We start from the raw sequence: 25,715 nt of genomic DNA on the forward strand, positions 1-25,715 counted from the left end.
GGACCAAATTACAATATATACTTAAAAGATAATCATGATTTTATAAATAATTATTAAGGATCGGATTATAAATTTAACTCAATCTTACAAAATTAATTTGAAAGATGTATGAGTGAGACTAGATACTAATGGATAATCTGACAATTAGTGAAATTATATATCCAACAAATAATAGTTATGATACCTACATACAAATCTCGTTAGAATAAATTTTAACTATAATTCTGATACCATGTTAAAAATGGTAAAACTTCTAACAAATAATGGCTCTGATACCAAAGCACAAATCTCGCTAAGATAAACTTTAACTATGACTCTGATAGTGTTAAAAATTGAACTTTAGGCTTAATTCAACTTTACAAAACTGACTTATAAGATAAGGTTTACATTCAAGTATGAAATTGACTTATCTCTGATCAACGTGGAACTTCCAACGATAACGTTGTAATATTAAATTAAAATCTCCGATTTATAAATACTATTACTTAAATAAAAATACTTTGATATTTAAAGTTTAGATTACAAGTATTAGTTTTAAGAAAAGAAAAGAAATAGGTATGTTTAAAGACATTGAAGAAGACATATTGAAGCATTAATATTTGTTGGTAAAGATAATGATAATTAAGGAAATAATAAGTAGGTTTGATAATTATGTTGATGATTGGTTTATATGGGGACCAGTGGAAAGATGAGAAGGAGAATCCATAATGAAAAAAAAAAAGGCATGGCAATGTGATGGGCTGGCATTGTTTGGAATGACTGTGGTGATAATTGGCATTATACTGAGTTTGGATGCAAACAAGGGAAGCTGCTATTGCCTTTCATACCAAACCAAACCAAACCAAACCAATATCTTCTTTTTATTTTGTCCCTTTCCAACTCATCTTATTCAACTTTTATTCTTCATTTTCAAAAACACTACAAACATCTCTGCCAAACTTTCCCATTCTTATTTTAAGTAGGTGCTATTTTCAAGGCACTTCAACATTTCCATCATCATATCATATATGTACATAAAACAAAACACCCATGGTTTATATCCTCTCCACTAATTCATTGAGCACAAAAGTTAACATGGATTAATATTAGTTTTAGAAAATTAAAATAAGTGTCTTTTGCACAAGATTTGGATAAAAAAAAAATAGTATGCCTAATACACGTGATAAATGTTTTAAAATTCATAACCAATAAGTAAATACATTTTATTGTTTAAGAAATAAGTTTAATTAACGTTTTTTTTTTACTTCATAATATTTAACCTTTTGTTAATCGGATGCTATGATTGTTATCTTGTTTTGTCATAATGCAAAAAAAAATATGTTTAATATAAAACTAATGAAAATATATGTTTTGCATACGTGTTTGTTTTTTATAATGATAAAAAAATAAAAAATAATAATGATAAAAATAAAAATAAATATTTTTTTTAATTTAACTATAGATAGTTTTTATTTATTTTTTAGATAATTTTTATTTAATTAATTTAGAAAATGGTTAAATTTGAAAAAAGGTCATTTAAAAAGTAAAATTGGAAAAAAATATATATAGACATAAAAAAGAAGAAATCACTTTGTATAATAATATAGGACGAGTGACTTTTATTACTTTTGTTAAAAATACATGTTGGATAGTAAAAACACATCAATAGTAATAATGAGACAATCTTTTGATTGTTATAGATGAGCATGTGGAAGTCATCGTAAAATCATAATTGTTATAAATATATTTTCAATAAAAATAATAAAAGTCATTCATCATTTTATTATAATTATATTGTTATTTTTATATTAACCATAAAATTATTTAATGTTACTTAACATGTAAAAGAAAATAAAAAGATGATAGAAAATATTATAATTATGTCATCATTTGAAAAAATATAAAAATTAAAAATTTTTAGTACCTAGTAGGAACTTTTCTTTAAGAAAGACTTGATTAAAATCCTATATTTATTATCAACTTAAAACTTAATTAAGCCTAATATATAGGGTTAAATATGTTTTTGGTCCCTTAACTTTTAGTGAATTTTGGAATTAGTCCATTTTGAAACTTTGGACCAATTTAGTCCTTAATCTTTCGGAATACGTGGATTTAGTCCTTTTAATCAAATTTTGTTAGGTTTATTTGATGTTTCGTACACATGTTAGGATTCTATTTCATTTGTTTATACTATTTGACACATTTTTGCTTTAATGTTAAGTCAAATACTATTGTGAAACGTGCTTGAAATGTCAAATAAACTTAACAAAATTGGATTAAAATGACTAAATCCACGTATTTTAAAAGATGAAGGACTAAATTGGTTCAAAGTTTCAAAATGGACTAATTCCAAAATTCACTGAAAGTTAAGGGACCAAAAACATATTTAACCCTAATATATATTATAAATATATATTGTAGTCAAAATTATTAATAAATGAATATATTTAATAATAAATTATATATATATATAATTTGTTTTTTGACTTTTCATGATTTATTTAATATTTTCAATTGAAAAATTAAATTTTGATATGGTGAAAAGATCAGAGATTAAAGAAACAAATTCTAGAAACACTTGTATTAACGCGTTGTTGGAAGACAACTCTTTGGAACATATCCTTCAATATAACTGTATTAATTCACTTAAATTTATCTATTGAGACTACAAAGAGTTTCAAGACTTGGTCCAAAGTTTCATAATCTTTTAATATATTTTTTTCAATAATTATGATTTATAATGTGACTTATTACTTACTTGCAATAAAATAAATAATACACATTTAAAGTTTTTCACACGTTTATTCAATTCTACGTATTAGACTTTTCCCTCCCCAACACAACTTAAAACATGCATGTTCTCTTGCTTTCAGACGCAAATATCTTTAATTTTTATGAACCTAAAACCCTAGAATTCACAACAAAATAAATTATTTCTACGTATTCATAGAGTGTTTACAATATCACGGAGAATGTTATTTTTATATTATTGCAAGGTAAATGAGGTTGGATTAATTAATATAAGATCTTTAATCTTTATATTACTTGTTGATCTTTAAGGTTTTTGTAGAAAAACTTGAAAATGAGGGCAGAGTTTAAAGTTTCTTCTACATATTTTGACATGAACATAAAAGATGTTATTCATATTCTAAACGTGCGTCGTATTTTTCGTATATTTAGTCCTTGTAATTTCTACGTCTATTTTTGTGCTTTTTTATTTGTTGACTATTTTTATTGTAACGTCTCGTTTAATTATTAAACAAAATTAAAGGAAATGTCACGCGATAAAAATATAGTAGCATAGTCTTGGGGTCCTTAACACAACTCCTACAACCTGGGCACACCACGATGTCAACATAAACCAGATATAATTCTAACAGAGAATGTAGAGTAGGAAAGCATAAAATGATATAGGGGTTGTAGTCCTAAAGAAATCGTGAATAAAATAACTCTAGCTCAGATGGCTAAGCAGCGGACTCGCCATTCTCTTGTTGACCACGAGAACTTCGCCCATCTGCTCCCATCAATCAAATTGATGATCATCGCAAGAAGAACAGCCACATACAATACAACCATGCAACAAAACGGGTAAGCTAGAGTCAATACATATTCATCATATAGTCAAATACATTATCATCATCCCATATCCATATAACAACCAAGCACGTTATGACTCTTCATTCAATACACTACGACTCGACTCGACTCATCCGGATATGTATAACCTGGTCGGATTCAGCAGATGCTTGCACTTGTGGTGGATACCTCTGCTCACCCCCGAGCTGCTCATCTCCAAGCTATGTGTTACAAGTGTTACAATGAATCAAATTTCCCTCACCACAAGGTTAGCCCTTAATGAATTTCAGGCCTCCTGCTACTCTCACCACAGGAGTCAGTCCACTCTAAGTGAGACTAACGGGCTCCTTAGAGTGTCAGGATGCAACCTTAACTTGAATCCTTACCTAGTTATACAAATGGGGCACCACCATGGACACTCACTAACAAGGGCCATGGAATTACGTCCCGACCACTGAAGCGCGACCCTGGAGGTCCCACCTAGAGACCCCAAGGAATTTACACGCTGACACGGACCAACATTCATAACTCAGCAATAAGAGAATATTAAATCATATTTACAATTCCATATCAATCCCTGAGATTAATTCCTCATACGCATCATGTTTCAAATTCATACCTCTGATCATCACCACCCCATGAGTCTAGGGCCTCATCTCATATTAATACCATGTTCCTTTAGTTCCACACCACTCATTCATTTCACATGCCAAGTTCCCACAATACCCATTATTCATCATTTATGAATCATGTCATGCATATATATCAATTCGTTAGGCATATAACCATACATATGTACATGTATTTCATCATGGCAGTCATACCCAAGCAATTCCAATCATAAGAGAGCAAGCACACAACCAACCATCACATTGTCTCGCCCATTCCCTCGCTCAGGCCGAAGGGTCTCGCTCAGGCAAGACGTGCTCGCTCAGGCGAGTCCCCTTCGCCTAGGCAAGGGCTCGAAAAGGGAAGCAGGAGCACATGCGGGATCTCGCTTAGGCGAGACCCCTCTCGCCTGGGCGAGATGCTCGCTCGCTCAAAACGTCGAGCTCCCTGTTCATCTCGCCTAGGCGAGCCTAGGCGAGACTGACTCGCTTAGGCAAGATTAACAGGTCTCGCCACTGGTTTATCTGGAACAACCATGTTTTTCAAATCAACCAAGCATACAGAGTGTTCCCACGCATCAAATCCAAAGATTAAACCATACAAGCAGCAACCAACTCAAACACAGACCAAAACGACTGGAAACTAGAAACCCTAACTTCCCATACCTGGAGGAAGGGTTAACGGAAGCCTTGGCAGCACGATAGCTACCACTACTGTCCCGAGAACGACTAAAGAGCTGAAAAACAGTGGAGGAACATAACCAAGGAGAATTTAATACGAAGCCCTAACTGGACATAATGCCAATGGAAAAAAAAACATACAAGCTAGAAGGGGCACTTACGCGGAGTAGGAACTGGGTTTGAGCTAGCTCGAAGAGGACCTTAGGGCAAACCCTAGCAGAGCGTTCTGTGAGGGGGAAAGGAGAGTGACGGTTGTTGGATCTTCTGCAAGAGTGCAAAGTGAGGATTAAGACATCCTGAAAGGGTTTTATCAATTGGGTCAACCCTAGGCCCAAACACAAGAATGCAACCCTTAACTTTATGGCAGAAATGGCCAACCAACTTTGATGGGCCTTACACTTATATATGTTGGCTATGTTACAAAAATGTTTCATTCCAAAAATAAAGTGTTTGGAAGATATTTAATTCAAAATCTTTAGCATACTATAATGAGTTACGGTAAGAAAACATATAATAATAAGTCTTATTAAATTTTTCTATCATTAAAATTATGAATCGATTTAGCAACAAAGATGAATAACTCTGACATGCAAGACTTTTTTTAATATAACTCAGTACTATATGTTTAGAAAAATATGATTAAACTATATGTTAGTTTTAGTCCATAATTCCTTAATTTTATAACGTGTTCATGGTGTTAAAAATTATATTTTGTATTCACAAACAAATTAACTCAATTTTATTTTATATTTTTATGGGGTAAATAGAAATTCAAATAATTAATATGTACAACTTTTAGAGAAATCAAATCCTATCTGTATTGAAAGATTTCTTTCCAATGATGAAAATATTTATGATTAATAATTTAAAATAATTGTCATTGAGGTACAAAAAAGAAATTATTCGTTAATCACTAATCCTTGGTGTTGTGTAATGTGCAGCTATTAATGAGATAAAATCTTTAGATGGAGTTCTAGATAACAAGAAAAATGAATTTAATAATAGCAGTCAAAAAGTTATTTTCTAATTTTGTTCCACCTTTTAAAATTATTTTTTTAATTTAATAAAAAGTTTAGGGGTGGCAAAACGGGTCAATCTGGCCCGACCAGTCAAAATTGGGCTGGACCGGGCTAGCCTACCACCGATAAACGGGTTGGATATTGTTGTCTGTCCTGTCTTAGGATGGACTGATGGACCATAGGTTGGACCGCCTTTTTTTTAATTTTTTAATTTTTAATTTTTAATTTTTGTTTATAAATTAATTATATATATATATATATATAAATTTATTTATATAATTAAAAAATATTATTTTTTAATTTTAAACATAAAAAAAAAACGAGTTGACAAACCAGAACAGACTGATCCTTGATCTGCTAAACTGACGGACTAAATGGACCAGATTACATAGGATTGACGAACTAGATATACATATGCTGATATATTTTTTTCGGGCACATGCTGGAATATATATAAAAGAAAAACATATTTTTTATTATTTTGTACTCTCGTGAAATTTCACATAAAAATATATTATAATTTTATACTCTTGTGAAATTTGACATACAAAAAAATTATAAAATGTTATATAAATAGACTATAGAATAGAAAAATAAAAAACGAATTATTAAAATATATTTGTAAAAAGAACATATTTTGGCAACTTTTGGTATTGGAATAATTCCATTTCCCAAACAAACCATAACTTATTGGCTAGCTGGCTCGTTCCAGCCTCCAACACGTAACATGAAAAGGTATAAATATTGGCGCCATTTTGTTTTGTTCCAACTACTCTTTTTCCAACCTTAGAATGTGAAAACCCCATTACAATTTTCTTGTCGGTGTTCCATGGATAAGGATTAAGCAAAGGCTTTTGCTTCTAATTTTCTATCTTTGCATGCATTTTCTTTTCTCTTCCTTCTTCGTCTTTTCTATGCTACACTTCCATTCCAATTTCAACTACTTATGTTATGAGTCTGATACTTATCAAATTTAGATCATGATTTAATTAAAATGCATCACTTGTCAAATTTAATTTATTATTTAATTGAAATATATCGCGTGTCAAAATTCAAATGGATTACAAAATAGTTGATGATATGAATTTTGATAAGTAAAATATCTTGATTTTAATCTGAGACACTTTTAAGGTATAATGTCAATTTAATAGAATGGGTCATTAAGTATTTTTAGAGATAAAAAATACCACACAAGTTAAAAATTTAACAAATCTCATGTAGATACGAATTTTGAAGCTATCAAAATTCACCATTCTTTAATTATCTCAGTTTTTATTCACTCTCTACTATAATTAAAATTTTTAAATCTTTTTGTTTTTATTTTACCTATCACTTTTAAAGTGTAAGATAAAATTAATCATTCTTCCCAATTATGTTCTTGTTTCCTACATAATTTTATAAGTTTGAAGTAACTTAAACATTTATCAAAAAAAGTTAAAAACAGATGATATTTATTTATTATAAAATACAAACGAACAAAAAAAATTAAAAATAAGCTTAATAACTACTCTATAAAAAATGAAAAAAATCATCATGTTCCTTGCTTTTAACTAAAAGAAAAACTTAAAATAGAAAATAACAATATAGTATTATAATAACAATATTAAAGTTTCTATGTGTTATTAAAAATAACGCAACGTCTCACCCCAAAAAGTAAAAAAAAAAACAATAATATAAAGTTAATTATTTAATGTAAGAGTGTAAGGGAAGGAGGATATGCATTAAAATTGAGTCTAAACAACATATTCCTTTATTAATAACTTTATTATAAGTGTGATCAACATTAATATATCATTTTCTTTTCATCTTTTATTTTCTTCATCACATTTATCAATTTCATAATACAGTGGTCAACTTATGCCAGCACAGAGCTTGGTTATGTTCAGGGCATCATGTACCTGAAACTTTTTAAGACATTATTCATAGTTATTTATTTATTATTTTTAGGTTTAATTAGTCGGATCATACTCACTTTTATTTAGATGTGTCAATTTGGTATCAATTTTTAAAAATGTGTTAATTTAGTCCAAATTTTTAAAAAAGTGTCTTAATCATGTCTTTTCAGACAAAAATGACTAAAATCGTTAACTTAATTATGACTTTTACCACTAAATTTTAATATAAATATCAATACTTAATTATGTAAGTCATTTTAAATATTAATACCGTTAACGATGTTAATAATTTTTTGCTAAAAATTACCTAATTGAGATATTTTTTCAAAAGTCGAAACTCAATTGACACATCTTTAAAAGCAGATACAAAACTAAAACATCTAAATGAAAATGGATAGCCTCCAATTAATTAAACCTTATTTTTATTATTATTTCAGGTCACTAACGAGTGAACCAAAACTACTTAATTTAAAAAATTATAAGATAAAACCTGTGCAGCCAAATAAATGAACCACAATTATAGATTGAAGGTTATCAATAAAAGGAAAATATAGTTAAGTCTGCTAAATACTATTCGATGCTACATATATACGAAATAATTAAACTTTTGTATTATTTTTCATTAATCTATTTATGACAACAAAAAAATGTGATATTGGTAAGTGGGGAAGGCTGATAAAGGTTGCACCAAACCCACACAAAAAATCCACTATTGAACGTGTGCGCAACTATATAAAAATTTTTCGTTTGGTAAACTTCCATCATAGGTCATAATATGTTGAAAACAATGAGTGTATTCATAAGTGCATTTACAATTAATATTGATTTTAACATTTTAAAAATATTAAAAATTATAATGTATTAATGTTAGTGTATTTTGAATATTTAACGTAAGACAACACCAACAAAACTAAATAGAAAACCTAAACTTATTTACGGTTCTACTACTAAAAAAAGGAAGTATTCATTTTCATCTGCTTTAGACTCGATGGAAATAATGATAATATAAAAAAAAGTATTGTTTAAATTTTTTCTATCAACATATTTAAGACATAAGCAAATATCTAAACATAAGCAACGTTGCATTTTACCTAACATAATTCACCACCTACCCTTTGATGAGATTTGCGTGCAAACTCACGTGATACATGGCATTTGACACGCACATGTAACTATTGAATATTGATTAATATTTTGCTTAACTTTATTAAGAGGACCATAGCTTGGAAAAAAAAAATTGATCATATGAATAGTTGTCCAAACAATAATATTAAGTGCTTATTTATGTATGATGACGTAGATTAATGAATGACATGACATAAAGAAGGCGCAACAGATGTAATGAATGACGTATACACAAAATATTTCAAAAAGAGAAATCAAACCTTCGTATTCGAATGATAAGATCAATGAATTACATTTAAATACTAACATCGATTACGTAATTAATGTCATTTAGTTATTATTTTCCTCTTTCGTGTCCCTTTTATATATGTATAAAAGATACCATGAATATATAAATTAGAAAAGTTAAATATATTTTTTTCGGTAAAAATTAATATTAGTTTCTTTTTTTTAATTTTAATTTTAATTTAATTTTTTAATTTTATAAATGTGTAATTTTTTTTAACCAAATTTTTTTAAATTTATTTAATTTTTAAATAAATTTTTTAATTAACATTAAAATAAAAAAAATGTAAGCAATTTAAACAATTATGATATTATATAAAATAATATCAATTTTATTAATTTATCAATTTATCAAACACATATATTTGAAATGTTAATTAAATTTATAAAATTTGATTAAAATGATTACATTTAAGTTTTTTTAAAATTAAAATTAAATTTGATAAAAATTTTAAAAATGGATAAGACTAAAAATATATTTAATCAAAATAAAATAATATATTAAAGTTTAGGAGGGGTGTAGGGAGCAAATATCTACTTGCGGTAGACAATCAGTCCGTCCATTGTATATGATTCAATTTTGCATGGCTATTTCTTGGACATTTCTTTCTGCACCCCCATAATACATCCCATAAATTTGAAAAGTTCCAAATTGACTTTATAGTTTAGGATTTTCAATTTAAATTCCATCTTATTGTGTAGTCTAGAGACATTGCCGATTATATAATCTAAAATATCAAACATTAGTATTATGTATTTTGTAATATTCAATCTAAAATATAAAAAATATATAATTTATATATTCAAAAATACAAAATAAAAAATACGTTTTAAACTATATAACTAGTAATATAATTTTGTATTTTGAATTGTATATTTCATACTAAAAAATAAAAAATACATTTTGAAATATATTTTTCAATTAGATGAATTTCTAATAAAGACAATTGAAGAAAGGATTTGTTGGCTTTGACCATGTTCGTGAGAGAAATTACAAGGTATACATTAATTGAGTTAAAATACTTTTTTATATTATTAACTAATATTTTATACTAAAAATTTCCATTTAATAATTTAGTTGACCCAATCTAATGTTGCTCGTCAATTTGTTGAGATAGTACAGATACTTTTCAGTGCTATCTTCCAATCAAACAAACAAACATAATTAATTAATGGTATAAATACACATTTGGTACCCAAACTTTTTCGGAAAGTTCAATTTGGTACCCGAACTTTAGCAATGTTCAATTTGGTACCCTAATTTTCTAAAGAGATTCAATTTGGTCCTCTCTGTTAAGTTGGAGTTAACACCGTGTCCATACAGGACACGTGTCAAGCCATGGAATTTTTATTTTTTATTTAATTTTTTTTTCAAAAAAAAAATAATTTTTTTTTCAAAAAATTTAAAAACTGCCACGTGTCAGTTTATCATCGTGCCACGTGGCAGCTTACAATCATGACACGTGGCAGTGTAATAGTTGTTTTCAATTTAGTACCCCAATTTAAATTTTTGGTTCAATTTAGTACCCCGATTTTTTAAAATCATCCAATTTCGTCATCTTCCATTTGAGACCAAATTAGTAAATAAACTTAATTACAACCTATATATACATGTTACAATAACTTTTTCTAATATATACATCAAATTATTTCACCTAAATACTTAAATTATTTTATTTTTTACATTTTAACCTTTGTAATTTTTTACACATGAAATTTTTTACACTTGTCATGATTAAAATAATTTGAATATTTAGGTGTAGTTATTTGATGTATAAATTCAAAACAGTTATTTTAACATGTTTATATAAGTTATAATTAAGCTTATTTACTAATTTGGTCTCAAATAGGAAAGGACGAAATTGGATCATTTTAAAAAATTTGGGTACTAAATTTAACCAAAAATTTAAATTAGGGTACTAAATTGAAAATAACTATTACACTGGCACATGTCATGATTGTAAGCTGCCACGTGGCACGATGATAAACTGACACGTGGCAGTTTTTAATTTTTTTGAAAAAAAAAATTTTAATGGCTTGACACGTGTCCTGTACGGACACGGTGTTAACTCCAACTTAACGGAGAGGACCAAATTGAATCTCTTTAGAAAATTGGGATACCATAATAAATATTCCTAAAGTTCGGGTACCAAATTGAACTTTCCGAAAAAGTTTGGGTACAAAATGTGTATTTATATCTTAATTAATTATTTTTTGTTTTGTTAACTTGGAAAATAGAAAGGGCTTGGTGTGAAAAGTTGAACAATGTAGTTTTTAGAATCGAGTTGTGCAAAATCTAGCAGAAGGAAGACTCATGAGAGCAAAGACTTTCCCCAAACCACACATTTACCTTTCCACAATGGACCTTCACCCTTTCTTATCTTGTTCCAATAAAATAAGAACCAAGAGAATATTCAAATTATTATATATAAAAAATAACATTTGAATTATTCTATAAGAAAGAGATATTTTCATACACTAATTTTCACCACAAACCAGAAAAATCCTAAATCTACAGAAAACCCCTTATTTATTGAAATTAGTACGCTCACCCTTTAAGCAATATACGGTTAAGTATTAAAATGGTTAGTTTTCTAAAATTGGATAAAAATGAAGAAATTAAAAAAAAAAATTATGCAAATATATAAGTTATGTTCAGATGATAACATGACTCCCATTTATTGAATGTCTATCGAAACATGTATTTTTTGATTAGATAAAGGAAAATGATTTTTTGACTACTCAATTTTGACAACTTTCTCTCACAACCTTGTCATCATTTAAGTAGTTTTTCATTTCACCTTTTTCTCATTCTCAATATTTCAAAATCACTTAGAAGATGACACCTTATGTTGAAAAAAAAAGTTGTCAAAATTTAATAGTCAAAATATCATTATCTTTAGATAAAATAACACCTATCAAACAAATGTGAGATGTATTTTATGATACAAGATAATTTTTACTATCGTATTAAGAAAATATATTAAAGTTGGATCAATTTAAGTTATGTGTCTGAAAAGTATAAGGATAGAAATAACAGTATTATTGCTTTTGTAGTTTTGGATCTCTAAGCATAAATATTTACTATATTCATATTGTTACTTAAATTACATTGGTATTTAACATATACTTAACAAAAAAAAATCATTGTTTCAGGTCATATATCGATGTATGATTTTTGTAAGTAAGTTTATATTTGATTTTAGTACCTCATTTATATACAAATATGGTTATTGCTTTCCTTATCTATTTCTTTATTTATATTTATACCATTGGTTTTATTTTACTTCTACCAGGCAAATCACGTTTAAATCTTTCCCTAAGCAGAATTTGGTTGGATAAGAATGGAAGAGGTGGGAACACGTAAGCACGTGCCATACACGGCCAAGTAAGTGTTGATTTTTTGCACTTTTCCACTTTTCGATATGGGACCTACCAACGCTTTCTTTGATACATAAGTAAACCACCTTAACACTGCAACCAATCCTATATTATTTTCTTCCTTTCTATCAAACACAGACACACAAAAATGGCTCTAACACTTCGTTCTTCGGTTTCCCTCGTCAACCAGAAAGAAACCAGACTCCAAAATCCCAAAGAAGACGTTTCCACAAAAGTTTCTTACCTTGCAAAACCAAAACCAAACCAATCTTTCCGTCTCCGAACCAAGAGTTCCATGCAACATACACATGTCACACGAGACAGCAACAGCAACAACTTCAACGCCGAAGTTACGATGAAAAACGAGAAAAGAGAGAAGCTTCACGCGCCGTTGGTTGGTCACAGTCATAATGATTCAATGAGAGTGCCGGTGTTTGTGATGCTGCCACTGGACACTGTAACAATGGGGGGGAATTTGAATAAACCGAGAGCGATGAATGCTAGTTTGATGGCTTTGAAGAGTGCAGGAGTGGAAGGAGTGATGGTGGATGCTTGGTGGGGTTTGGTGGAAAAAGAGGAACCCTTGAAGTATAATTGGGAGGGGTATGCTGAACTCGTGCAAATGGTTCAAAGACATGGCTTGAAGCTTCAGGTTGTCATGTCTTTCCATCAATGTGGTGGAAATGTCGGAGACTCCTGCAGGTATCATACGCTACTCGTTAAAACTACTGGTCCTGTATTTAGATTTGGTGATAACAGAGAAAGGGGTGATAAATTGTTGTGACATTGATTTTTGTTCAAGAGAGTTCGTGAAATTTGTTGTATACAACGTAAAAGTTATTAACGTTGTTTTGTACTTCTAATAATGAAAGGGCAAATGAAAAGATGATTAATTTTGATTTTTGATTCTAATTATGTAGTATTCCTCTTCCTTCGTGGGTGCTGGAAGAAATGAGCAAGAACCCTGAACTGGTTTACACAGACAAATCAGGGAGGAGGAATCCTGAATACATATCCTTGGGCTGTGATTCAATGCCTGTTCTGCGGGGAAGGACACCAATTCAAGTGTACTCTGATTACATGAGGAGCTTCCGTGACAAATTCAGACACTATTTGGGCAGTGTTATCATTGTAAGCACCACACACATTTCTGCTTCAATTTTGGGGCTAATTTGTTGTCAGAGTATGAAAGAAACATGGCTAAATGTAACTAAAATTAGTTCTTTACTCACCCTTAAATTTTCAACCATATTCATAAATTTAGAAGACTAGTTTGAAGGGGATGCAGGGAAAGTAGGAAATGAGGAATTTGTTTGAGATATGAAGTCCTGAGAGTAAATTGATTTGCAGGAAATTCAAGTGGGGATGGGTCCTTGTGGGGAGCTAAGATATCCATCTTATCCTGAAAGCAATGGAACATGGAGATTTCCTGGCATTGGAGAATTCCAGTGCTACGACAAGGTGAAGAATCATTTCCACTGTTACATAACAATTAGACTCCTAAATCTATGGCTTTGTGATAACAATGACATCTCAAATGTGACAAAGTGCAAAATATCTAGAAACGAATTTCCCTCTTTTTCTTGTTGGCTTTACTAAAATGACTTGTTTGTTTGTGATGCAGTATATGAGAGCTTCCTTGGAAGCATCAGCTGAGGCCATTGGGAAGAAACATTGGGGAAGAAGTGGACCTCATGACTCAGGACAGTACAACAATTTTCCTGAGGAAACTGGATTTTTCAGCAGGGAAGGAACATGGAACTCAGAATATGGAAAATTCTTCCTTGATTGGTACTCCACCAAACTCGTTGAACATGGTGAGAGAATCCTTGTATCAGCCAAGGCATATTCAAGTCGTGTGGGGTGAAATTATCTGCGAAAGTTGCTGGAATTCATTGGCACTACAAGGCAAGGTCACATGCAGCAGAACTAACTGCAGGCTACTACAACACTCGGTTTCGTGATGGGTACCTACCAATAGCACAAATGCTGGCAAAGCATGGTGCAGTGTTGAACTTCACCTGCATGGAAATGAGGGACAAAGAGCAACCCGAACATGGTAGTTGCTCCCCAGAGGGGTTGGTTCATCAAGTGAAGATGGCAACCAGAAGAGCAGGAGCAGAACTTGCTGGGGAGAATGCTCTTGAGAGATATGATGCAGGTGCGTTTTCTCAAGTTCTGGCAACAAGTGACTCTGGTTCTGGATTGTCTGCATTTACTTTTCTGAGAATGAACAAGAAGTTGTTTGAGGGAGACAATTGGAGGCGCTTTGTGGAGTTTGTGAAAAACATGTCCGAGGGTGGTAGGAGACAAAGCCTTCCACATTCTGATTCCTGCGGCACTCGTCTTTACGTTGGACACATCGCAGGATTTAAGAAGCAGCAAGAACAGGCTCAAGATGTTGCTCTCGTTTGAACACATGTAGTTAAATTCAAAGCATCATGGTTTTTTATAGAAGTGAAAACGGGGAAAAGGATGTAGAATTATGATGGGTATACGCAAGGAAAATGGCATATATTATAGCCAAATTCCTTAGATTTTTAGTGAAATGTTGTTTTACTTCATTCCAAAAAACCAGAAGTGTTGTGCGGATAATTCCGACAAACCCATCTTATGTAGTTCGTTTGTTCCACTCTTCTAAATATGTTCAAACTTTTGAATAAGAGAAAGGAAAACCTTGTTCCGGTGGCATTTCAGCATTCAGTTCCTAGCACTAATCTTTAAGCAAGAACATCTTTTAGCACTCGGTAACCTCTTCCTTCATGGGAAAAAAAGTCCAAATTGTAGAGGTCTGAAAAAAGGAAAACAAAACAAGCAATAAAATATTAAAAAATCATTTAAAATTGTTGATATGTGAAATTAAATTTTTAAGTTTGGAAATCTATTACTTATAGAAAAGGTGTTAACGTATTAAGATGGTTATCAATAATTAATTAAGAATATTATTTATATTTTTAAAATATTTGTCTCATCTTAAAATAAATAAAATATTAATTTAAATAAATATTAATATACTTTATTATTTAAAAAAATTAAATATCACTATTATTACTATTATTATTATTATTATTATTAGGTAAAGTCTGATACGAGAAAAAATAGCTTTTACAAATTTTCGTTATTTATTTTCTTAAAAAAAAGGAATTACCAAAGTTAATAAATTTTGAAAAACAAATTAATAAAGATGTACTTCTAGTTAATTAATTAATTTCTTCATGTATTTTTTTGGTCATTATTATTATTTTACTATTTTAAATTTGATAAATATGTTGATAACAAAAATATTAAAACAACAATATGTCAAAACTTTCAATTTTATAATTTAGAAGGACATTCAAATTAACTCATTCAGTATTTTTAAATTTTATTAAAATTTTAATTAAAACACATAATTAATTTTAACAGTTATTAAATATTTTTTATTTTGAGATTAAAATGATTGAATTTGATACATTTTTAATTTTAAAAGAAAGATAATAAGTTGTCACAACATGCACTCTTAAGTCTTTGAATTTAAGAAAAAACGCGTTCAATTAATTTATGATGTGTTTTTTTTTTATTATTGAATATTATGTTTTGAATATACTTTTTTTTATTCATTATTATTGTACATTTTTTTAGTCGAGAGAACAAATAAAAATAAATTGTGTCAACTTATATATTTAAAACTTATTATTAAGAGAACATAACAGTTAAATCATATTTTTTAGTGAATATATATAAAGTTAAAACATTTTTAGCTAACAATAGTGTCGATTTTCATAATTCAAAAATAATCTTTTTATACAAAGTAATAACTTTTAAACCATGTAATTCGACAAATAATATTAATTTTTTAATTACATAATCCAAAAAGTCAAAATTAATGTCTAAATTACTATTTTGAAGAGTGTATTGCAGTATATATTTGTTTTCTTAAAAGATCAAATTATACAACCTATAAACAGTGGCGGATCTTGACCAGCATGGTTGGGGGAGCCAAAATAATACATTCAAAATTTATACATTTAATTATTGGCATTAATACCGTAAAAATGAATACATAACTTAGTATAACAATAAACTACATCATTAGCGAGAATCAAACCACACTTAAAATCCAAAAGAATAATCAAACCACACTTAAAATCCAATTTTAAAAAACACAGAGTACAATCCATTTTCTTCTATGTTCATAAAATAAAAAATTAATATACAATAGACTCATTAAATAAATTATTAAACTAATATTTCACTATCAAGTGAGACAAAAGATAATTACCTTCTTCTTTATTTCTTTGAGAATAGAGGAGAATAACTAAGATATGAGAACAAAAATAATATATCTTTTTCTCTTGAGAAACAAAAGAATATAGACATATAATGGAACCACAATTAAAATCTGATTATAAAAAACACATAGTAAAATACTTTTTCTTCTATGTTCATAAAATAAAAAAATAATATAAAAGAGGTTCATTAAATAAATTATTAAACTAATATCTCACCATCAAGTGAGACGAAAGAATTACCTTCTTATTTTCTTCCTCGAAAATGAAAGAGAATAAAGGAGAAATAAGAACAAAAGAGAAATAAGAACAAAAATAAAATATTTTATTCTTTTCAAATACAAAAGAAAACGAAAACAAATAAAAATGAAAGATGAGAACAATTTATGAGAAACTCAAACTATAATGACAAAAAATAATAAAAATATCTTGATAAATCTTTTTATTCTTTATTATTATGGTTTTATATTTTATTATTTATTATCATCAATTATTATTTTTATAAAAGAAAAGAATATTTGATTTAATATTTATAATAAAAAAATCAAAATACATATCATAAAAAAAATTCTAAATTTTTGGGGGGACCATGACCCTCCCCTGCTACCATTATCCTCCGCCACTGCCTATAAAGAACTTTAAACCAAAGAAAATGATGCTATTAATATTTATATAAGGGTGTTGACAAAAATCCTGGGTTGCATGAAGAAAATCCCCATTTATTAAGGCATTGTAACTTTTTCTCAAATCCTCCCAATTTCTTTCTCACTCGTCCATTCGTAAAGAAAAATGGTAGGTGCCGTGTCAGGAGTATTTTGACAATTATTATTCATTAATTACAATTAGATATTTATTTTGACAAAAATTATTAAGATGAATGAAACTGTGACTTTAACGAAATTAAAAGTCAACTCATTAAATAAGTAAGCAATGTACATTAATTTTGTCTTCACTTCTATCTATTCACTTTAGAAGGGTAACAAATATATTTAAATAATAGTATAGTTAATATCAGTGCTTATATTGAAATTTATATTATATTTCCTAATTGGGCTCAATTATTATTTTCTTTTAATTATTTGAAGTGTGTACTACTTAATAATTAAGGAAAATAATTTTAAAAATAAAAAATTTAGTAAGATAAACACAATTTTTGTGTTAGATTGAATAGAATGATCACGTCAAGGCTAACAATGATTGAGTTATTTTTGTTTTTTCTTCTCTGAAATCAAACCTCAGTTTATTCGTATACTGTTTGGGATTAAATCGCACTAACCAGACACTTCAGAATTTTGGAAATTGTTTCAAAGTTTTCCGACAATAATTCCATTGACACAACACATCACCCACCAATCTAACGAAGAAGAAACATTGACGTAATCAACTCCAAAATCACTTTTAATTAAGGCTTTGGCTTGACAAAACTACAATCTAAATCAGGAGAATGGTAATATACAATTAGAAACAGATTTTAAAGACAGATTCACTGATATTAAAGATCCCCTACTACTGCAGTTTTATAGAAACTCAATTTTTTTCATTTATTTAACCAATCTCGATGGTGTGGATTTAGAAGTGGTATTAGGTGAAGTGTTTTGGGTTTGTGAATCCTGCAATGCTTGCTTCAAGGTTTCCACTATCTGATTCATGGAGGGTCTTTCTTCAGGATTCTTCTTCAAGCAAGAATCTGCCAAATTTGCTAGTTTCCGAGCTGCAGCAAGAGAGTAATGGTTCTTGAGACGTGGGTCAATGATGGTGCTGAACCTGCTACTGTTAGCAGGGTAATGTTTAACCCATTCCACAAGCTTTTGTTCCCCTATTGGACGGTTTCTATTCAATGCTCGTCTCCCTGTGAGAATCTCATAAAGCACCACACCAAAACTCCAAATGTCACTCTGAACTTTCAGATGACCCGTTTGAACATACTCTGGTGCAGCATATCCCTGTGTCCCCACTACCTGATAAGTTTTCACAATCATCACTTTCGTTGTAAATCACACATAATCAACACTGGTTCTTGTTGTGTTTCACGTATACTAAAATTAAGGCAATTTAGTACTTCAACTTACCGCAGTAGATACATGAGTCTTATCACCTATTGGACCCTCTCTTGCGAGACCAAAATCTGAAAGTTTGGGATGAAATTCTTTGTCCAGTAACACATTTGAGGATTTGAAATCTCGGTAGATCACCTTCCGATACAAAACATTAAAACACGACCAGGTTATAATCGATTAAAACAACTACCTTAAAGGATAACCGATTACAAATGTGAAACATGTCTCAACTACAATGTACCTGAATCTCCAATCCGTTGTGGAGATAATACAATCCTTGAGCAGCACCGAGCATGATCTGCAATCTTGTCGGCCAAGGCAAAGGAGGTAGAGCAACACTGAAAAGGTGATCTTCCAGACTCCTGTTCGACATGAACTCATACACCAACAACCGTTGGATTCCTCTTTGACTGTCTATAGAACAGTATCCCAGAAGCTTAACCAGATTAGGATGGTTGGCAACGCTCAGAAATTGAACTTCTGCAAGCCATTCTTTATGCCCCTTTAATGTAAAAAAAAATAAGACAAACATGAGAAACCAAACCAAGTATATCTTTAAAGTAATAGTCAAGTGTTGACATAATTCAGAGACAGCATGACATAATTGACTGAGACTCTGTGAAACTCGTTTTCCATTGAAAGCAGTTCCTAACAGCCATGAAAAGAAGTTTTTTCTCGCATCAAAAATTAACTCGCCCATGATTAATACAAGTTTTCTCATTTAGTTTTTTCGGAATCTGAAGAAGGGTGTGTATATACCTGTAAGCCATGCGCGTTAAGTTTTTTTATTGCGACTACAATTGGAGCAGCTCCATCTTTAGGGTGAGGATTAATGGTTCCTCTGTATACTTTTCCAAACCCACCTTCTCCGATCTTCAGCATCCTATTGAAACCATTTGTTGCATCTACAAGCTCTTTTAAACTGAAAATTCTGAAACTCCGCTCCTTCTCCTTGAACAATTCTGTTATGCTCCTCGGCGATGGTACCGAGCTTGGGGACTTTGGTGCTCCATTCACAACCTGGCTTTTCTTCTTTCGTCCCTTTGGGAGTTCTGGGTGGGATTTTGATTTCTTTTTGAAGAAGAAACAGTTCATTTTCTAAACATCCAAGTTTCTATATTTCTCAGAAAAACAGAGTATAGAAAGACAGAGAGGGTTCAAGAGACAATGAAAACAAATGAAGCAAGTTATGTTTCAAAAATGCGAAAACTAATGAAATGGAAACGGGTTTGTTCCGTGTAGCGAAGGAAATTGAAGAATAAGAAACAGGGGAATTAAGAGGAAAACCGCGTGAAAATCCGCGTCTAATACAGAAAAACACAAGATTAACAGTTAAAAAGGAAATCTTTGATTTGATGATTATGTTATGGGACATCTTTAGTCCAATTCATGGTCAAAGTAAAATAAAGTTGATTGCAATTTTGTTTGGAGTATATTTTCAGTCAAATTTGTCAAAGATGGTTTAAAATTTACGTTTTGAAGAGTGATGAAAAGAAAGAAACTTATGTTAAAGATGAATTATTAAATTTTCTAGTGAAAATATAGACACTACCCACTTGTTCGTCCATACTTTTTCCAATAACCAAAATAAAATTAAGAAAATTATACACCAACAAAGTTAAAACTCTTAAAACACACAAAAAAAATTAAAAAATCTTTTTGATTTGGTGATGATAAAGATGTGTGAATGAATGAATGAAACATTAGATTTTATCAACCAAAAAGTAGTTGTTCCTTTATTTTGATGAATCTTTGTAAAAAAACAACAATAAAAATAAAAGGCTTAGTAAAGCTACATCAATTCTGTTTATATGAAATTTGAGTGAAAGATAGGAATAGAAAATGAGTTTCATTAGTCTGAATTTAAAAAAAAAAAAAACTGCAAAAAAAAATAATCATAGTGATAAAGATTGAAGTGGAGACTATGTGAAGTGGATACACGTCTATAAAATATAATATAATAATAATAATTATTATTATTATTTTATAAGAAGAGTTGAATTGACTGCACTGAGACTTTCAAACTTGGAAGAGACTCTGGCGTCTTCAACAACCAGCAAATTTATAGAGAGAACGATAATAATCACTTTATCATTATGAACAAATGAAAAAAGAAGAAGAAGAAGAAGAGAGTGAGTGAGTATACATCTTTATTCGTTAAAGAAGAAACCACGCATTTTTTCGATCGATATTTTAATTCTTTTTTTATCTAATTTTAATTGAATACACATTCCATTTTAGACTAAAAATCACCCCATATTAACCACTACACCATAATAATATTATAATTTTATGTACAATTAAAAGAAATATATCATATAATAAAGTTTAGGGAGTTGAAAGTTGAAAATAAAATTCACACAAATGTAAAAAATTTAGTGATGAAGTATTAAAAAATACTTTAAATATTAGTCAAATAATCACTGTAAAATTACATTTGTTGCCACTCAACGCTGCGTTATCTAAAGATGACCATGCCGTGACTTAGTCTTGCAGACATGTTTGGAAACTAAGAACACGTTCAAACTATAAAGCAAGTGGCCGAAGAGGCGAGGCATTCACATTCATCACTTTCTTTTCTTTTCCTTTTCATAATAAACTATTTCTAATTCAAAAATAATATATTTATTAAAAAATAAATATTACCAACACGAAAGTTAGTCGATAATCATAACAATTTATCCGTAAAATAAATTTATTTATGATTTATTGATAATAAAAAATTTAGAAGTAAAATAATTGTCAATAAAATTTGTTGATAATTATAATTATCGATGATAAAAATAATTTTGATAAATATTCATTAATAATTTTAATTGATTTTTTAATAAATACTGATCTTCTTTTTCTTCTTACTTTGTCATTTTTTTCTCTTCCTCTTCCTCTTTTATTAATATTGTCACAACTAGTATTGTTGTTGTGGTCATTGTTATTTCTTCTTTCTCTCTTTGTCTTCACATTCTTCTTTTTTCATTTCATTTAATTTACAATAAAAATTTAGTTAAGTTTGACCATAAAATTAACAGCCATTTTATTAAAGGATTTAATCACAAAATTATTGACGAATTCTTTAAAATACAATTATCGAAAAATTTTAAAAAATTAATTTATAACGGATTTATCGATGAAGTTTTAAGAAGATCAATTATTAATCAATTAAAAAAATCATTACTAGATTATCAACTAATTTTATTGTGACATGGTTGAAGTTAGAACGAGAACTCTGACATTATTTTTTTACTAAATCTATCGACAAAAATGTGTGTATATTAAAAATTTTGAACTATCAAAAGACTTATTACCAAAAACTGTTTCAATCTTGAAATATTTGATATGAACTTAATTGGGATGTAAATTTATGAAATTTTAGAAGTTATATTATATTATAAAATATTACGGGTCATATAATTATAATATGAAATATTGTGAGTACTGAGAATTTTTAGGGATTGTGAAAATATGAGAGATATGGTAGATACTATGAGTGTTATTTTATTTTATTCATATTCTCTCTATATATAATAAAATGTAACAGAATATAAAATATAAGTAATTGGTCTGGACGAAGTTGAAGTTGAAGTTGACCAACACAATGTTATCTTCAACTCATTAGAAAGTGTTATAAACATTGACGTCAATGTGAGTGAGTTGAAAGTTTTTCCTTATTTATCATCAGTTAAATAAATCAAGCTAATAGTGTCTTCTTTATCTTTAGTCTCATTTTATAGAATGGTTAATCGACAATTACATATGAATGAATAAAAAACAATCATTAAATGACTTTATGGATTTTTTCTGAAAATAAAGTCACAAAATTATTGATCTAAAAATTTTCTCTTTTCAAATGCGAATTTATACGGGATACAAATTTAAATAAATGAAAACTTAAATGAATGTTTACTGTATTTTATCGATAAATTTTTTTATCAGTAATTTTTTTAATAATATAATATGTTTTTAGTAAGATGATTACTTTTTCAGTTCAAATCAAGAAAACATTTAACATTGTATTGTATTTCATTTCATCACACACACACACATATATATATATATATATATATATATATATATAATAATAAATTATAAAAAGAGATATTCGATGTAAAAATAATTTAAATTGAAAAAAAAATAAAAAATAATAGTAAATGATGATTTGGTAGTAGAAAAAGCCCAAGCAATTCTTTTTTCAATGTTTATGAGTAGACGAGAGAAGGTAAATTATTTGTCAGTGCTATCATAATATTACATACAAAAAAACGAAAAAATTATTCCGTTGCCGGGACTTGAACCCGGGTCTCTCGGGTGAGAGCCGAGTATCCTAACCAACTAGACTACAACGGAATTCTGATTCTACATGTGCATATGTTTTATAAGAATTTTAGTTTTAGAAAAGTGAAAAGAAAGGTAAAGATTAGGGATTGTGAGATTGTTGTGGATTGTCTTGTTTAACTAACCGAGCAGAGCCGCATCTCCTTCTCCTTCGACTCAGAGACAATGGTATGGTTCTTATTCTTAGTGTAACTTTTTTTTTTTCAGGCAACCTTTGTAAGAAAAATTTGAATTCTGTATCAGTTTTTAACTCTGACTTCATAAGATGAACGTTTCACTTTTCTCTGCCTCACCCTTCCTCCCTTGATGCAGACTAAGAGAACGAAGAAGGCAGGCATTGTCGGAAAATATGGTAAGTTTTATAATCAATTATGTCATATCTCCAAATCACATTTCTATTAAACAATAATTAAGCTAAACAAGGGTAATTTCATCTCGCAATAATAATGGTACAGTGTTGGATTCATCAAATTTGTGTAGGTACTAACACCGTGTATATGTAATTATTTGAATGTATACTCGGGACAGTGTTGCTAAAGTAATTGCCATTTGAAGTGCATTTTGCATAGGCGGTGGTAAGATAGGTTCATAGTTGAGTAATTTTGATAAAATTTCCGAACACTATATATTAAGTGTTTTATGCTTTGATGAATGGGTATGGTTATAATGGAGTGGAATAATGTGACGTTTTATTACTTCAGTTGTTTAAACGAAATGCAATGCATTTTATTCCATCACTTAGGGAGATAAGAATTTGTTGCTATGGTAATGAATTTTATTCTGATCACTATCTTTGTTATCTTTACTTCAATTTGGGTATATGGGATGGAATCGATTCTTCTCTCCTTGTCTATTTTCTTCTCTGGTAGTCTTTTTTTATAATTTTTCTGGTGGTTCTATCATAAATGTGTCATAACATTATAAGGTAATTTTTGTTCTATTAGTGTATAAACTCATTTCACTCACCATAACTGCAAGAATTTGGATTTCAGTGTAGATCATTGAATATGCAATTTGTGAAGACACTACAGATACTTTTGTTGGGTTAGGTTACCAGTCATTGTTTCTTATGTTAGGCACCCTGTGTAGTGCAACTCTGCGATTACTAGATTGTTTGAATAATGGATCGAATGTGAACCACGTTCTATTCTATCCAATATATCTCTGTTTTCTTTCGTTGTAATTTGGTAATTTTGGTGAAACGAATGTCTGTTTCCTTTCTTCCATCATTACAATATCTAAACAATGAAATGGTAATCATGTTCTATTTTATTTCACTTCATTTCCCTCACCATTATCTATAAACCTCACTACAAGAGATTTGGATTTAAGTATAGGCCATTAAACATGAATTTTGGTAACAAATTAGCTCTGGCATGTTAAATTTATAAGAAGCTATTTCATTGGGTTAATGTTAGGTACCCGTTATGGTGCTAGTCTGCGAAAGCAGATTAAGAAGATGGAAGTGAGTCAGCATAGCAAATTCTTTTGTGAATTTTGTGGAAAGGTACACCATCTCCATGTTCTCTTAATGCTGAATTCACATGAAAATCCAAGCATGGTTTTTTAGTAGGTTAAGTGAAACATAATTTTTTATGTATATTTTTATCTTCTGATAATGAAGTTATTTGTTGCAGTATGCTGTGAAAAGAAAGGCTGTGGGAATATGGGGATGCAAAGACTGCGGTAAAGTAAAAGCTGGTGGTGCCTACACTTTGAAGTAATGTTCTTTCTGTGCTTTCTTTCTACTCAATCATTTCCTCCTTTGAGATAGCTTCTGATTTTGTTCTTTACTATTTTCACAGTACTGCGAGTGCTGTCACTGTGAGGAGCACCATCCGGAGGTTGAGGGAACAAACTGAGGGTTGAGCTTTTTGGTTGATGTAAGATTTTTAGTAAATTAATTTGAGAAATTATTCGTTTTTGTTTAGGAAGCCTAATTGTTTTAATGCAATTATCTTTTGAGTTTCGATATTTATCCCATTAAAAGTTATCCCCTATATGGTAACTGAAGTCTCGAAATTAAAAATTACACTGCATGTGATGCTGATAAACAATGTTTTATGATCTCATTTCTACTTGCAAATATCTTAAAAAAATTTATGCCGATAATTTTGTACTTTTGTCTGGTCTTGCTTTTGATTGCAGTTTTAGTCATAAACAACATGGTTTTCTTCTACAAGTACAAGGTAGAATCTAGTGATGTTTTATTTGTTTTTCATTTAATCACTTCACAGCATCACCTAAAGTCGGATCTGTAATCAATATAAATCTATAGGATAACCTACAAGTTTCCATAAATGTAACAATTTTTTTTTAATTTTAATAAAATTTAAGAAACAGAAGTATGTTAAAATTGTTGTTGTTTTATGACATTATTCTGTCAAATATAATTAAATTAAATAGATAAGAGACTTTTATAATTGAATAAATTAAAAAAGTGTTGTTATGATTAAAATAGAATTAGAATTAAAGTAAAATCAAGATATAAGTTTGAGTGATATTAATCTTA

General features: G+C 29.4%; 3 protein-coding genes and 1 non-coding gene across 4 annotated transcripts; 2 read left to right on the forward strand and 2 right to left on the reverse strand.

The window, feature by feature from the left end:
* Positions 1-12,661: 12,661 nt before the first annotated feature.
* LOC114170091 (beta-amylase 3, chloroplastic-like) lies at positions 12,662-15,218 on the forward strand. Its single transcript, XM_028055577.1, is given in 5 exon segments — positions 12,662-13,251; positions 13,470-13,680; positions 13,900-14,010; positions 14,174-14,387; positions 14,390-15,218. Coding segments are annotated over 5 exon segments (1,665 nt in total). The 5' UTR covers positions 12,662-12,697; the 3' UTR covers positions 14,965-15,218.
* Positions 15,219-18,194: 2,976 nt separating this feature from the next.
* LOC114167115 (probable serine/threonine-protein kinase PBL19) lies at positions 18,195-20,171 on the reverse strand. Its single transcript, XM_028052078.1, has 4 exons — positions 19,634-20,171; positions 19,116-19,376; positions 18,887-19,009; positions 18,195-18,775 (listed from the first exon to the last, which is right to left on the reverse strand). The coding sequence occupies exons 1-4, from the start codon at positions 19,967-19,969 to the stop codon at positions 18,359-18,361; spliced, it is 1,137 nt and encodes a 378-aa protein (XP_027907879.1). The 5' UTR covers positions 19,970-20,171; the 3' UTR covers positions 18,195-18,358.
* Positions 20,172-23,142: 2,971 nt separating this feature from the next.
* TRNAE-CUC lies at positions 23,143-23,215 on the reverse strand. The gene has a single exon. It is a non-coding gene; the product is annotated as a tRNA-Glu (tRNA).
* A 78-nt stretch (positions 23,216-23,293) lies between these two features.
* Positions 23,294-25,181, forward strand: LOC114173200 (60S ribosomal protein L37a). The gene is made up of 5 exons (XM_028057456.1): positions 23,294-23,371; positions 23,516-23,555; positions 24,622-24,710; positions 24,841-24,923; positions 25,009-25,181. Exons 1-5 carry the CDS (start codon positions 23,369-23,371, stop codon positions 25,070-25,072), a joined length of 279 nt encoding a protein of 92 aa, XP_027913257.1. The 5' UTR covers positions 23,294-23,368; the 3' UTR covers positions 25,073-25,181.
* The last annotated feature ends 534 nt before the right edge of the window (positions 25,182-25,715 follow it).

Source organism: Vigna unguiculata, chromosome 2, assembly GCF_004118075.2.
Source record: "Vigna unguiculata cultivar IT97K-499-35 chromosome 2, ASM411807v1, whole genome shotgun sequence".
Taxonomy (NCBI): domain Eukaryota; kingdom Viridiplantae; phylum Streptophyta; class Magnoliopsida; order Fabales; family Fabaceae; genus Vigna; species Vigna unguiculata.

Bases quoted from the DNA above. Each gene is read 5' to 3' on its own strand.
- LOC114167115 (XM_028052078.1), bottom strand. From the start codon at position 19,969: ATGAACTGTTTCTTCTTCAAAAAGAAATCAAAATCCCACCCAGAACTC. The intron at 19,010-19,115 runs GTACATTGTAGT...TTGTATCGGAAG, and splicing joins ACAACGGATTGGAGATTCAG to GTGATCTACCGAGATTTCAA. The intron at 18,776-18,886 runs GTAAGTTGAAGT...AAAACTTATCAG, and splicing joins AGACTCATGTATCTACTGCG to GTAGTGGGGACACAGGGATA.
- LOC114173200 (XM_028057456.1), top strand. The intron at 24,711-24,840 runs GTACACCATCTC...TATTTGTTGCAG, and splicing joins TTTGTGAATTTTGTGGAAAG to TATGCTGTGAAAAGAAAGGC. The intron at 24,924-25,008 runs GTAATGTTCTTT...CTATTTTCACAG, and splicing joins GGTGGTGCCTACACTTTGAA to TACTGCGAGTGCTGTCACTG.